Source organism: Mandrillus leucophaeus, unplaced genomic scaffold (genome assembly GCF_000951045.1).
Source record: "Mandrillus leucophaeus isolate KB7577 unplaced genomic scaffold, Mleu.le_1.0 Scaffold523, whole genome shotgun sequence".
NCBI lineage: Eukaryota > Metazoa > Chordata > Mammalia > Primates > Cercopithecidae > Mandrillus > Mandrillus leucophaeus.
This window is the reverse complement of record NW_012105620.1, coordinates 356,406-370,136: the sequence shown is the minus strand read 5'-3', so window position 1 is coordinate 370,136 and position 13,731 is coordinate 356,406. Positions and strand designations below refer to the sequence as shown.

The window sequence follows — 13,731 nt, the reverse complement described above, 5'->3', positions numbered from 1 at the left end:
TGAAGAGTAATCAGAGAAGGGATAAGATAAAATATGTAACTTGCTAATGCAGGAAATCTAATAGAAGGACAGAGCTTTGTAGGAAGGAAGCTAGATTGAAAATAGTTTAAATATTTACTAAATATCCATGGTGAAAATAGGTAAAAAATAAAATACATAGCTTACCATTTGGGGAAAACAGAACAGAAAGGAGAACAAAAAGCACTGAAAAAACTCAGAAAGAGAAAACACAAAGATGGTAGAAATAAAAGATCCATATGTCAGTAATTATAATATAGGTAAGCATATATCGGTATGGAGTTGAAAGTCAAGAGGTCAGGCATGGTGGCTCATGCCTGTAATCCTAGCATTTTGGCAGGCCAACATGGGAGGAATCTCTTGAGGCCGGGAATTCAAGGCCAGCCTGAGAAACTAGATCTTGTCTCTATAAAAAAACTTTTTTTTTTTAAATTAAAAAATAGTCTATGGCCGTACCACCCTGAACGTGCCCGATCTCCTCTGATCTTGGAAGCTAATCAGGGTTGGTCCTGGTTAGTACTTGGATGGGGGACTGCCTGGGAATACCACCAGGTGCTGTAGGTGTCGGGGGAGGGCAGGCAGCGGGGAGAGAGCATTAGGGAAAAGAGCTAATGCATGCTGGGCTTAATACCTAGGTGATGGGTTGATAGGTGCAGCAAACTACCATAGCACACGTTTACCTATGTAACAAACCTGCACATCCTGCACATGTACCCTGAAACTTAAAAAAAAATAATAAAAAGAAAAAAGTGTTCAATAACTCAAAGCTGGTTTAGAAATAGGAGACAAAGTATACTGTAAGGTAGAATTATTAAGGATAAAGAAATTTATCAGGAAGACATTACAGTTCTGAACATAGTTCGAATCTAACAATATACTAAGATGGACAAAGAAAAATAGACGTAAGGAAAATTTTGCAAATCCTATTAAGTTGAGACAGCAGAATAGACATTAGTAAGAATATAGAAGATCTGAAAGCCACTTACTCAGCTTGATGTAATATTTGTTTGGAATCATATACTCTAAAATTATAAATCACATATTTTTCCAGCATATATGGAAAATATGTACAATTTGATCATCTTTTAAGGCCAAAAATATGCCATGGATATATCATCAGTCATGTTCTCTTATTAAAATAAAAGTAGAAATCAATAAGTCTAACCTTCATGATTTGGAAACTGAATTTCTTAGTTTATGAATAATAGTTCATATGGAAATCCTGAAATATTTAGAATTTAATAACAGTAAGAACAGAACACAGGAAAACTCTGAGGATATAGCTAAAGCAGCTGCCTCTTAGAGGAAATTTTATAGCCTTAAATGCATCAGAGAAAGGATAAAATGTAAAACTTGCTAATATAGGAAATCTAATAGGACAGCTTTGTAGGAAGACGACTAGATTGAAAATAGTTTAAATATTTCTTTTCTCAGAAAAAAGAATGAGTTAAGTGTTCAAGCTAAGTAGTTAAAAGAGAAGGAAGAAAACTCAGAAATAAAAAAGGTAATAGACGTAAGTGAAATAGAAACAGATACAATAGAGTGTTCAGCAGTAAAAGTGAATGAAGTAGTTTCATACATCAACAAAGTTGGATAAAAGGAAAAAGACGTGGGGCCAGGCACAGTGGCTCACGCCTGTAATCCCAGCACTTTGGGAGGCCGAGGTGGGCAGATCACCTGAGGTCAAGAGATCGACACCATCCTGGCTAACATGGTGAAACCCCATCTCTACTAAAAATACAAAAATTAGCTGGGTATGGTGGTGCACGCCTGTAATCCCAGCTACTCGGGAGGCCGAGACAGGATGAATTGCTTGAACTCTAGAGGCAGAGGTTGCGGTGAGCCGAGATCACGCCACTGCACTCCAGCCTGGGTGACAGAGTGAGACTTAGTCTCAAAAAAAAAAAAAAAAAGATGTGGAAGAAGAATATGTTTTAGTTCCATTACATAAAACTCTAACATAATGCTAATGTGTTGCTTAAGGCTATGTACGTAACTGATGAAATTAAGAGCAAGGAAATGAAAAACTATTCAGGATATTGGCTGGTTGGATGTTAGTTGGAAGGAGTGCTCAGGGAGAAGAGAAGCAGAGGGCAAAAGAAAAACACAGGCTGCAAATATATTGGAAACATTTTAGTCTTAAGCTGGGCAGTGGAGATAAGCTTTCATTTTATTATATTTTTAATTTATATATGTGTTATATGTTCTTTTACTTTCATGAAAATAACTTATACCTTTACAGAAAAGTTTCCAGAAAATAAATTTTTTGAAGAGTTTTGTTTCATTTTTAAATAGGTTTTAAAATACGTATACTCTAATATTCAGAAATAGCATATATAGAATATCTCTTTATTCATCATTCTCTTTAGGTGTAAATAGTTGCAAGTTTACAAACTGAACAGTCTCTATTTCCTGCCCAGTTGGCACTTTGGTTTTGCATTAATCTGGTTCTGCCCTATGAGCCTGTCCTATGTGCAATTAAATTTTACTTGAACTGTTTCTACTAATCTTTTGGTATTCAATTCAATTAAAAATTGTTTGTACCTGGAAATCAGACTTTATATGCGTCTGCATGTCTGTGCTTTGAGTAAGATGTTTACTATATTCTATATGGAGCAGATAGAAGTCTAGGATTTATTTAATTCTTTTGTGTATTGTGGAAATCCAGTTAATGGTGCAGTTTTGGTGACTTTTAATGTATTAATTCAAGTGCCACTTTTTCCTTTAGGTGATTTTTAGACTCGATTCTCAAAGCAAGCACTGAGGTTTTAAAAAATTGTAGCCATATCTATTTATATTAGTAAAGTTGAACACTTATAGGTCAAAATGTCATTTCTTTTTGATAACAATGCCTTAAAATACTTGTTTAAAGTTACTGAATTATTCAAGGCTTAAATTAAATTTGACCATGTCCCCAAGATTTCTTTGTTGTTGTTTTGTGTTGTTCTTGTGTGTGTTTTAATATTATAGGCTATCGAGATGGAAATAATTCAGAAGCTTCAGGGCCATCCAGAAGAGGTGGAAGAGGTAGTTTCCGAGGTTGCCGTGGAGGATTTGGTCTAGGAAGTCCAAGTTAGTAGTGGATTTGCAAATGATGTGCTTCATCTGTTAAAAAGAAAATGATTTAAAAGAATACATATCAAAGAAGGTTGTTATGAGGATTATATGAGAATAGCTTAGCTTAGTGACTAACACACGTTAATCACCCACATTATCTACAACATTATTTTTTAGACAGATTTAATTGCATATTGGTTAGGTTGAAATACATGAATTTAAAAAATAAGTTTGAGTGACTCAATAATATTACATACTATTCATTGTTTTAGAGCTTTGATAATATGGCTGACCTTATAAACAGGTGACTTTCTATGTGGCTCTACCTCCCCCCATACCTTCTTTCACCAATGTGGCTTTCTACCTTAAATTTTTCCAGCCATCATTTTTCAGAGATAAGGTACTGACTGCAGAGGTCACTGCTGGAATGTATGTGCCTCTAAACAGAGGAGGACAGATTACAAACATAAATTTGTAATAATGATTTAATAGATGTGTAGCAGATTAGAGAATTGTCACTTTGACAGAAGTTTAGGGATTTTGAAGGGTACTGTGCAGGACTGGTAAGGTTTGATTTGGCAAAAGTGGGGGCAAGGGATGCTACTTTGAAGAATAAGTAGTGAAATGATGCAATGTGAAGTTTCTCAGGCAGTTTCTAGAGATTTAACTTGCTTGTATCATATTTTGGCATAATACTGGCCCTAATTTATGAAATATTTTAAATACATTTTGAGGAAGTAGTTTGTCATTGAAGGACATTATTTGTAGAGAATTCCTGTGCGCAGTACTTAGTTTAACCAGAATAGTATTTTTCTATTTTACCCTGCATCTTTTAACTTCTGATAGCATAACTTGATTTTTTTCTGTTTACTGAATGATTAAAAAACTTCTTCAAAGTAATATAATCTAATTTTACTTTCTGCAAATCAAGATAATGACTTAGACCCAGACGAATGTATGCAGCGCACTGGTGGCCTTTTTGGTTCTAGAAGACCAGCATTAAGTGGCACAGGTGAGAAATAAAACTTATTACTGAATATTAATTATTGATATATGTTTTTAGCACTAGGATTAGTAAACCTAATATATATGTTAAAGTATATTAGTTTGGCTTATGATTGTCTCTGCTTTTAGATCTGTAGGTAAAAATATGTGGACAATTTTGTCTCCCTTATAAAATTTGTGCAATGTGGATTATTTATTCTGTGTTATCTACCAGTTAATTTGAGATGTGAATTATTAACTAGAGGAATATAGGATTCTGAGTTAGGGGAAAATGATTTGTGTGATTTGAGGTGAAAATGAAAACACAGTTGATGAAAAATGTTCAAATGAGGTTAAGGTTAACGTTTAAACCTAGAGGCCAGGCCTGGTGGCTCATGCCTGTAATCCCAGCAGTTTGGGAGGCCGAGGCAGGTGGATCTCTTGAGGCCAGGAGTTCGAGACCAGCCTGGCCAACATGGCAAAACCCCATCTCTACTAAAAATACAAACATTAGCTGGGCATGGTGGTATGTACCTGTAGTTCCAGCTACTCAGGTGCCTGAGGCACGAGAATTGGTTGAACCCGGGAGACGGAGGTTGCAGCGAGCCAAGATCGTGCCACTGCACTCCTTTAAAAAAAAAAAAAAAAAAAAAAATTAGTTAAATCTAGAATTAAGAGATTGATGGGTTAAAGGACCGGAATTCCTAAATAATAACTTTGTTGAATAGAAATAACCACATGGTTTGTGTGCTTGAGTAGCAACTGTGTGTTATCTAAATATTTTGCAAAACGATGCCTTACAGGTAATGGTGATACTTCTCAAAGCAGAAGTGGCAGTGGAAGTGAACGAGGTAAGTTCTTATTTTGTTTACCTGAAAGAAGTTAAAATCATTGTATTCCAAATTTAATTTTTTTCTGTACTTCACTGGTTGGAAACTAATTTTTGAAGTTAAAGGTAACTTACTGCTTTTGTACACTGTGAGGAACATAAATTTACACAGCCTGTTTTAGATAGTTCTTTAATACTCTCCAGGTTATTGCCTCTCTGATCCAGCAATTCCATTATAGGAATTATATACTATAGATGTATTTGCAAATACATGCACAAGGATGTTCACTGAAATGTTATTTATAATAAGTAAAAACTGAAAATCACCTGAAATTCATAAATAAAACACTGTTTAAGTCCGGGTACGGTAGCTCATGACTGTAATTCTAGCACTTTGGGAGGCCTTAGGTGGGTGGATCAGAAGGTCAAGATATCGAGACCATCCTGGCCAACATGGTGAAACCCCCATCTCTACTAAAAATACAAAACTTAGCTGGGTATGGTGGCGCACGCCTGTAGTCCCAGCTACTCAGGAGGCTAAGGCAGGACAATTGCTTGAACCTGGGAGGTGGAGGTTGCGGTAAGCTGAGATGACACCACTGCACTCCAGCCTGGTGACAGAGCGAGACTGCATCTCAAAATAAAAAACAACTGTTTAATAAAATAATAATCACGAAATGGGATGCTGTGTGGAAGTTAAAGACTGAGATATAATATGTACAAATCCTTATTAAAACTGTCATGCACGTCCATGTGAAGAGACCACCAAACAGGCTTTGTGTGAGCAACATGGCTGTTTATTTGACCTGGGTGCAGGCAGGCTGAGTCCGAAAAGAGAGTCAGTGAAGTGAGATTGGGGTGGGGCCGTTTTATAGGATTTGGGTAGGTAAAGGAAAATTACAGTCAAGCGGGGGTTCCCTGGCGGGCAGGAGTGGGGGTCACAAGGTGCTCAGTGGGGGAGTTTTTTGAGCCAGGATGAGCCAGGAAAAGGAATTTCACAAGATAATATCATCGCTTAAGGCAAGGACCGGCCATTTTCACTTCTTTTATGGTGGAATGTCATCCGTTAAGGCGAGGCAGGGCATTTGCACTTCTTTTGTGATTCTTAGTTACTTCAGGCCACCTGGGCATATACGTGCAAGTCACAGGGGATGCGATGGCTTGGCTTGGGCTCAGTGGCCTGACAAAAACCATATGCTTTTTCTTAGGGAATACTTATGTGATTTGATCTGAAGGATAAAGTTAGCTCAATATATAATTTTTTACTCTTAAAGTTTTTTCTTTTATCTTTTTTTTTTGTTTTTTGAGACAGAGTCTCACTGTGTCACCCAGGCTGGAGTGCAGTGGCACGATCTCTGCTCACTGCAACCTCCGCCTTCCGGGTTCAAGCCATTCTCCTACCTCAGCCTCCCTAGTAGCTGGATTACAGACATCTGCCACCACACCTGGCTAATTTTTGTATTTTTAGTAGAGATGGGCTTTCACCTTTGCCAGGCTGGTCTCAAACTCCTGACCTCAGGTGATCTGCCCGCCTCGGCCTCCCAAAGTGCCAGGATTGCAGGCATGAGCCACTGCACCCAACCTTAAAGTTTTTTCAAAGTATAAATACTTCAGTGTCATATAAAAGTTTAAATGCTCTCCAGACTAGTAAATTGGTGAAGCTTGCTTGATGTATTTGAAGATTCTCAGTAATTATTATTAGTCTGAGAGTATTCAGAGTGACATTCCCCCAACCCATGCTGATTCTTGGATTCTTCAATATAGAAAAAGTTTATGAAAGACTAGCTAAACCAAATCTTCTACAAGTATTCGCAGCTTATATGAAGGAGGATTTCAAGACCTGTGGACATACAAGATAAGGAAATTAGAGTTCACGTAGAAAAAGTGTTATATCTAATTAGCTCTTGAATCTAATGCAGTCATAGTACCTAAAAGTGGCACAACAGATTACTCGTTATCTAAAAATCAGAAAGGTAGTATATAGAAAGGAGTTAACAGGCCTGATTGTTCATCAAAAATTCATCAGTAAATGAAATTGAAAATCTTACTTAAAAGGCTGTTCCTTGGCTAGTGTATATTAGTTAGGGTTCTCTATAGAGACAGACCAAAAGGAAGGAGGGAGGGAGGAAATGGATGGATGGATGGATGGATGGATGGATGGATGGATGAGAAGGAACAAATTAGAGGCATTGGCTCATGAGATTATGGAGGCTGAGAAAGTGCTATGATAGGCTGTCTGCAAGCTAAGAACCAGGGAAACTGGTAGTGTTGTTCAGTTCAAGTCCAAAGGAACCAGTAAAGTTTTTTTTTTTTTTTTCTTTAAATTCTAGGGGACATGTGCACAACATGCAGGTTTGTCACATAGGTATACATGTACCATGTTGGTGTGCTGCACCCATCAACTCATCATTTACGTTAGGTGTTTCTCCTAACGCTATCCCTGCCCCTGTCCCCCACCTTCCAACAGACTCTGGTGTGCGATATTCCCTTCCTCGTGTCCATGTGTTCTCATTGTTCAGCTCCCACTTATGAGTGAGAACATGTGGTGTTTGGTTTTCTGTCCTTGTGATAGTTTGCTGAGAATGATGAGAACCAGGGAAGCTGATGCTGTAACTCTCAGTTCAAGGCCAAAGACCTGAGAACCTCTTGGTGGGGCAGAGCCAGAGGGCGGGGGATTGCTGGTATAAGTCCTAGAGTCCAAAGGCCAGAGAACCTGGAGTTCTGATGTCCAAGGGCAAGAGAAGAAGGGTATCCCAGCTGCAGAAGAGAGAGAAAATTTGCCTTTCCTCTGCCTTTTTGTTCTACCTGGCCCCCAGCCTATTGGATGGTGTCTGGCCACGTTGGATGAGGGTCGATCTTACTCTGTCCACTGATACAAATGCCAGTCTCTTCTAAAACACCTTCACAGACATACCCAGAAAGAATGCTTTATCAGCTACCTGGGTATCCCTTAATCTGATCAAACTGACACCACAAATTAACCATCACAGCTAGCATCTGAAAACTTGGATTTGGGACGAGTTCCCAATACCCTAATAGGTAAGAGCAACTCATTGTGCCTAAACCATTTGTGCATTGTGGTTTTTGCTGAATATTTGCTTTCCTTCTGGGAGTCTGGAATTTGGTATGTGCCAGGCAGAAGGTGAGTACATTATTAGCCCCTAATAAAAACCCTGGGTACTAAGTCTCTAATGAGCTTCTGAGTCTCTAATACTCTTCTCTGGTAGAGTTTACATGTGTTGTCACAGCTCATTGCTGGGAGAACTAAGCACATCCTGTGTAACTGCAGTAGAAGACACTTGGAAACTTGTGCCTGGTTTTCTCTGGGTCTATGTACCCTTTTTTTCTGCTGATTGTACTCCCTATTTTTTCACTAATAAATGATAAGTATGACTGTATTGAGTCTGGTGAGTCCTCCTAGCAGTTATTGAACTGGGGATGGTCTTGGGGACACCCCCCAACACAGGTTCTTTTAGAAAATACATTCCTTTGCTGATTAGGAAAGAAATATAACAGCTTAAACAAAATGTAGTGATATGTAATAGTCTCATCTACATAAAATCATTTTGAATACTACAGAAACTAAAAAGGTACAAGATTCTATTTAATTGTCTCAACTATTTGTAAGAAGGGAATTTAAAGTTTTTTAGAACTTAAGACAAGCAACGAAAATAAAGATGTGCACAACCTTGCATCTTGACCAATTGTCACTTGTGAATTTGTTTAACAGGTGGTTACAAAGGTTTAAATGAAGAAGTAATAACAAGCTCTGGAAAGAGTAAGTTTTCCTGAAACAAGGTATTTAATTTTTGTAGTGAGAGTTCTTTTACCCTTCAATTTTAAAAAAAATGTATATCTTTTTTATTTGATCCTCTTTAAGATTCTTGGAAGTCAGAAGCAGAAGGAGGAGAAAGTAGTGATACTCAAGGTATATTAACGTTTATGTGATTCACATGGGAGTATATTGTGTTTTAATAAAAATGCTTAAGTATTTTACTTAAAAACAAAGTTATCTTTTAAAAATTTGAGCAGTGAAAACTTTAAAGGTAAGCAGTGGGAAGTTCCATAGTATTTAAAATTTGATCTTGTCAATTTTTGTCTATTTTCTCTTATATTTTCTTTTAGTCTCTGTAACGTACGTTATGTTTTTAATTTAAATTCCAAGGACCAAAAGTGACCTACATACCGCCGCCTCCACCTGAGGATGAGGACTCCATCTTTGCACATTATCAGACAGGCATAAACTTTGATAAATACGACACTATTCTTGTGGAAGTGTCTGGACATGATGCACCACCAGCCATTCTGGTCAGTGAATTAATTGTTTCTGTATTGGCTGTGTAGCAAACTTTACTTTTAAAATACATTATATAGTTTGTAAAGCTGATATCAACACACAAATTTCACCTCTCATATCTAAGGTCTTAGGTTGGAAATTTAGAGTGATGTCTTACCATCTACGATAGAATTAATTGCTATGTCAAAAGAGAGTAATAGATTTCATCCCTACTCCCTATACCAGGATGAGAATTTTATTTAAACTTCCTTAATATAATACTTTTCCTAGTGATTCAAGATGTTTCCCCAAGATTGTGAGAAAGTGTGTCTTAGGGCAGTGATTTTTCTGAGAGGGGTAGCCCTCTGTCTCCTATTGATAATTATACTTAGAACAAGCCATTACTAGCAGAATTCTTCATATCTCATAGGTTTTAAGGGGGCAGGAAAAATGTTTTAAAACCACCATTTGTGGGGAATACTTTCTGATTCTGTCAAATCATATTATAATATACAGGCTTTGAATATTTGAGTGGGGGCATGTTACTAAAGTCACTTTAGTATATAAAGTAGAATTAAACAGAACTTGGAAAGTAGCTTGAATGAAATATGCTTATAAATGATCTGCATATGATATATAGAATGTAATCACTGCTTTTTTTTAAATTTTCAGACTTTTGAAGAAGCTAATCTCTGTCAGACACTGAATAACAACATTACTAAAGCTGGTTATACTAAGCTTACTCCTGTGCAAAAATACAGTATTCCTATCATACTTGCAGGACGAGATTTGATGGCTTGTGCTCAAACAGGGTCTGGGAAGACTGTAAGTCTTCCCCACATGTCCAAACTGTTAGGTTTTTTGAGCTTTGGTTCTTCCTTAGTAACTTGGTTTCTTCTTTTGAGTAGAAGGTTTGTAGATGGTTTCAGTGACCTGTCATAAGTATTGATGGTTTTGCTTCTGATTTTTATTAGGATTTGTGTACTTCTAAAGAAAGAATTCTGAACTATTTCTAGGGTAGTGTTGCAGTCCATAGATGTTTAATCTTTTCTGTGTGCAGCTCTTTCTGAAGCATGGTAGTATCTAAAACAAAGTGTCTGAAAGTCGAAGCAGAGATTATAAAACAGTGAGAGAGGGAGAAAGTAATTTCTGTATTATAGCTGGTACACTCTTGAAGTCAAAAGATAAAGAATGAGAAACAGTTACATGCATTGTGCATGATTCCTTAGTATTCAGTGACCTCAGGTTATGCTAATTATAAAAGAAGTCTGATGAGACCAGGTTGGTTTTAGGACTAATCTGGGAAATTTGTGTGTTAATTACGACTCCATGAGATGAGACTCTTATTTCTATGATCATAGAGTCCATGAGGTCATACTATTTTAGTCTTAATAAGCCTTCATAGTAGAATTGTAAGGAAATATAGGTATTATATAGCAACTGATGAGAGTGTTACATATGATATTGGAGGTGAAGTTTAGCAAGTGTCTTATTTGCTTAAATGAGAAAACTCTAGCACAAAATTTCTGTTGCCAGATGTAACTTCAGTAAGGGTAATGTGTTCAGTAATACAAATGATGATTTCTAAGTTTTTGCTCTGTAGACCACTTTTGTCATCCATTCTGAATGATGATTTTATGACCTCAAAGGGACTACTTAGAGTAATTGTTCACTGTAATGATTTGCAGCAATTACATTTATTATTTTCCTCTATAAATAGGCTAATATTGATCTGTTTAGAATTCATGGGTATGCTTTTAAAAATACACTGAAAAAATTTGATAGGGTAGATTAGTTTTACCAAATTTTATATTGTATAATAGCATAAAGACCTAAATGTTAAGAACACATTGAAATGAAATTTGTTTTCATTTTTCATCTTAAATTTCCCAGTAGGATGGAAGTAGAGTCTAAAGGCTATAAGGACAAGAGGATTAGCTTTCCATAGGGATAAAAGTGATGTGCTATAAGTTTGTAAAGTAGGCAACTTAACTTCTAGGCGGCTTTTCTCCTCCCAATTTTGGCTCATATGATGCATGATGGAATAACTGCCAGTCGTTTTAAAGAGTTACAGGAACCAGAGTGTATTATTGTAGCACCAACTCGAGAATTGGTCAACCAGATTTATTTGGAAGCCAGAAAATTTTCTTTTGGGTAAGTACATCAGAATGCTACTCACAAAATAGTTTTTTCTTTAGAGATTTTTTTCCCCTCACTTTTGGAAGAACTCAGTAATAATGCACTCATGTAATTTTTAGCATTATCTAAAGTATACTTTTTTATTATCTTGTTTATGGAATCCTTTTTATTTTTAAAAAGAAACATGCTTATTAAAAATTAGGTTAATAGGTTGGACTTGGTGGCTCATGACTATAATCCCAGTGCTTTGTGAGGCCCAGGCAGGAGGACTGCTTGAGGCCAGGAGATCGAGACCAGCCAGGGTAACATGGTGAGACCCCGTCTCTACAAAAAATAAAATAACTAGCCAGCACGTGGTAATGCACACCTGTTGTCCTAGGAGCTTAGGAGGTTGAGGCAGGAGGATTATTTGAGTCCAGGAGTTTGAGGCTGCAGTGAACTGTGATTCCACCACCACACTCAGCAAGACGCTGTCTCTAAAAAAGTAGAATTTTAATTTAAAAAACAGATAATAGTGAACATACTGGTATTTTTTTTTTTTTTTTTTTTTTTTTTTTTTTTTGAGACGGAGTCTCGCTGTGTCGCCCAGGCTGGAGTGCAGTGGCCGGATCTCAGCTCACTGCAAGCTCCGCCTCCTGGGTTCACGCCATTCTCCCACCTCAGCCTCCCGAGTAGCTGGGACCACAGGCGCCCGCCACCTCGCCCAGCTAATTTTTTGTATTTTTTAGTGGAGACGGGGTTTCACCGTGTTAGCCAGCATGGTCTCGATCTCCTGACCTCGTGATCCACCCATCTTGGCCTCCCAAAGTGCTGGGATTACAGGCTTGAGCCACCGCGCCCGGCCGGTATTATTTCTTGGTAGTTTTTAATGTATATTTAAAAATGAACTCAGGGTATTCTAATAATTTCCTATTCTTTTACATAAAACTTTATAATACAGAAAATGCTTATTGCATAATAAGAACTGATTTTTAATGACTTTTAAATTGCCCATGTGCATACATTTTATTTCTCTATTCTGGGATATTTAGGTTCTTTCTAACTTGGGGCTATTGTAAACAGAATTGCAATGTATATCTTGCTACATAGTTTTTCTGTTTTGGCTGGATATGATGGCTTACACCTGTAATCCTAGCACTTTGGGAGGCCAAAATACAAAAATTAGCCAGGTGTAGTGGTGTACCCCTGTAGTCCCAGCTACTCGGGAGCCTGAGAGATGGGAGAATTACGCGAGCCTGGGAGGTCGAGGCTACAGTGAGCTGTGATTGCGCCATTGCCCTCCAGCCTAGATGACAGACCTTGACTTAAAAAAAAAAAAAGAAAAAGTTTTCTATTTTAAGTATTTTCTTAGAATAGAGTTTTATCAGTTTTAATGTTAAAGAGCAGGAACTTATTTTAAAGCTTGCAATTAATGTGTATTTGTGCCTGCAGTGTATCAGAAGTCCAATTTCAGTATACCTTTTGCCAACATTTAGTTATTGCTGTCTGACAAACTCCCTTAAAACATAGTTGCTTTCAACAATAAACATTTACTGTCTCACCATTTGGGGGGCTTAGGAATTGGGGAACAGCTTGGCTTAGCTGGGCCCTTATGCGTTAAGAGTTTCTTATGAGATTGTAGACAAGATGTCAACCAATCCTGGTTGACAAGATTGTCAGCCAGACAAGATGTCAAGCCAGTCATCTGAGGGCTTCACTGGATCTCTCCATAGGGATGCATGATTAAATGGCACTGACTTCCCCTAGATTGAGTGATCAGTAAGAAGAAAGAGGTGGCTGTAATAGCTTTTATGAAATAGTCCCAGAAGTCACACATTGTCATTCTGCCACATTGTAAGAAGCAAGTCACTAAGTTTGACCCCACTCAGGAGTGGCTATTATAATTGGAACTAGTGCAAAATTGAAAGTGCAGGTCCTTTGTTGTAAAATTATTACAAATTTCAGGGCAGCGACAGCAGAGCGTTAAATGAAGCACAGGGTTCTTCTAAACTTGGAACTCTGTGTGACTGGATAGGTTGCACACTCATGAGGCTAGCCTTGCCCACACTGAAGGAGAAAGGTAGAATCCATATTTGAAGGAAGGAATATATTGAAGAATTTGTATATGTATGTTAAAACCACCACAGGTGATTTTATTTTTTTTCCATGCTTGTCAAAATCACTTTAATGTCAAACCTGATAGATCTTTTGGAAAAACATGCGGATTGCTTATTTCAGTGTTTATATCTTGCTAATCCTCATGTACCATGTTGCTTTCAGGCTTTTAAATCAAGTAACAGGTCTCGGAAATCACCACTAAATAACTTACTCATGTAATGAAGTACCACCTGTTCCCCCAAAAGTATTGTAATTTTTAAAAAATCAAGTAAAATATCACGTTTTTTTTTTTTGTTTTTTTTAGGTGGAGACTCGCTGTGTTGCCCAGGCT

The 13,731-nt window shown here is 37.4% G+C and overlaps 1 protein-coding gene across 1 annotated transcript in view; it reads left to right on the top strand.

The window, feature by feature from the left end:
- DDX4 (DEAD (Asp-Glu-Ala-Asp) box polypeptide 4) overlaps positions 1 to 13,731 on the top strand; it is a 92,236-nt gene that overhangs the window by 48,774 nt on the left and 29,731 nt on the right. The window contains exons 8-15 of the mRNA XM_011996787.1: positions 2,989 to 3,090; positions 4,007 to 4,087; positions 4,863 to 4,910; positions 8,619 to 8,666; positions 8,769 to 8,816; positions 9,054 to 9,196; positions 9,837 to 9,989; positions 11,164 to 11,318. Coding sequence (XP_011852177.1) covers positions 2,989 to 3,090; positions 4,007 to 4,087; positions 4,863 to 4,910; positions 8,619 to 8,666; positions 8,769 to 8,816; positions 9,054 to 9,196; positions 9,837 to 9,989; positions 11,164 to 11,318 — 778 coding nt within the window. The remainder of the gene's footprint in view (positions 1 to 2,988; positions 3,091 to 4,006; positions 4,088 to 4,862; positions 4,911 to 8,618; positions 8,667 to 8,768; positions 8,817 to 9,053; positions 9,197 to 9,836; positions 9,990 to 11,163; positions 11,319 to 13,731) is intronic.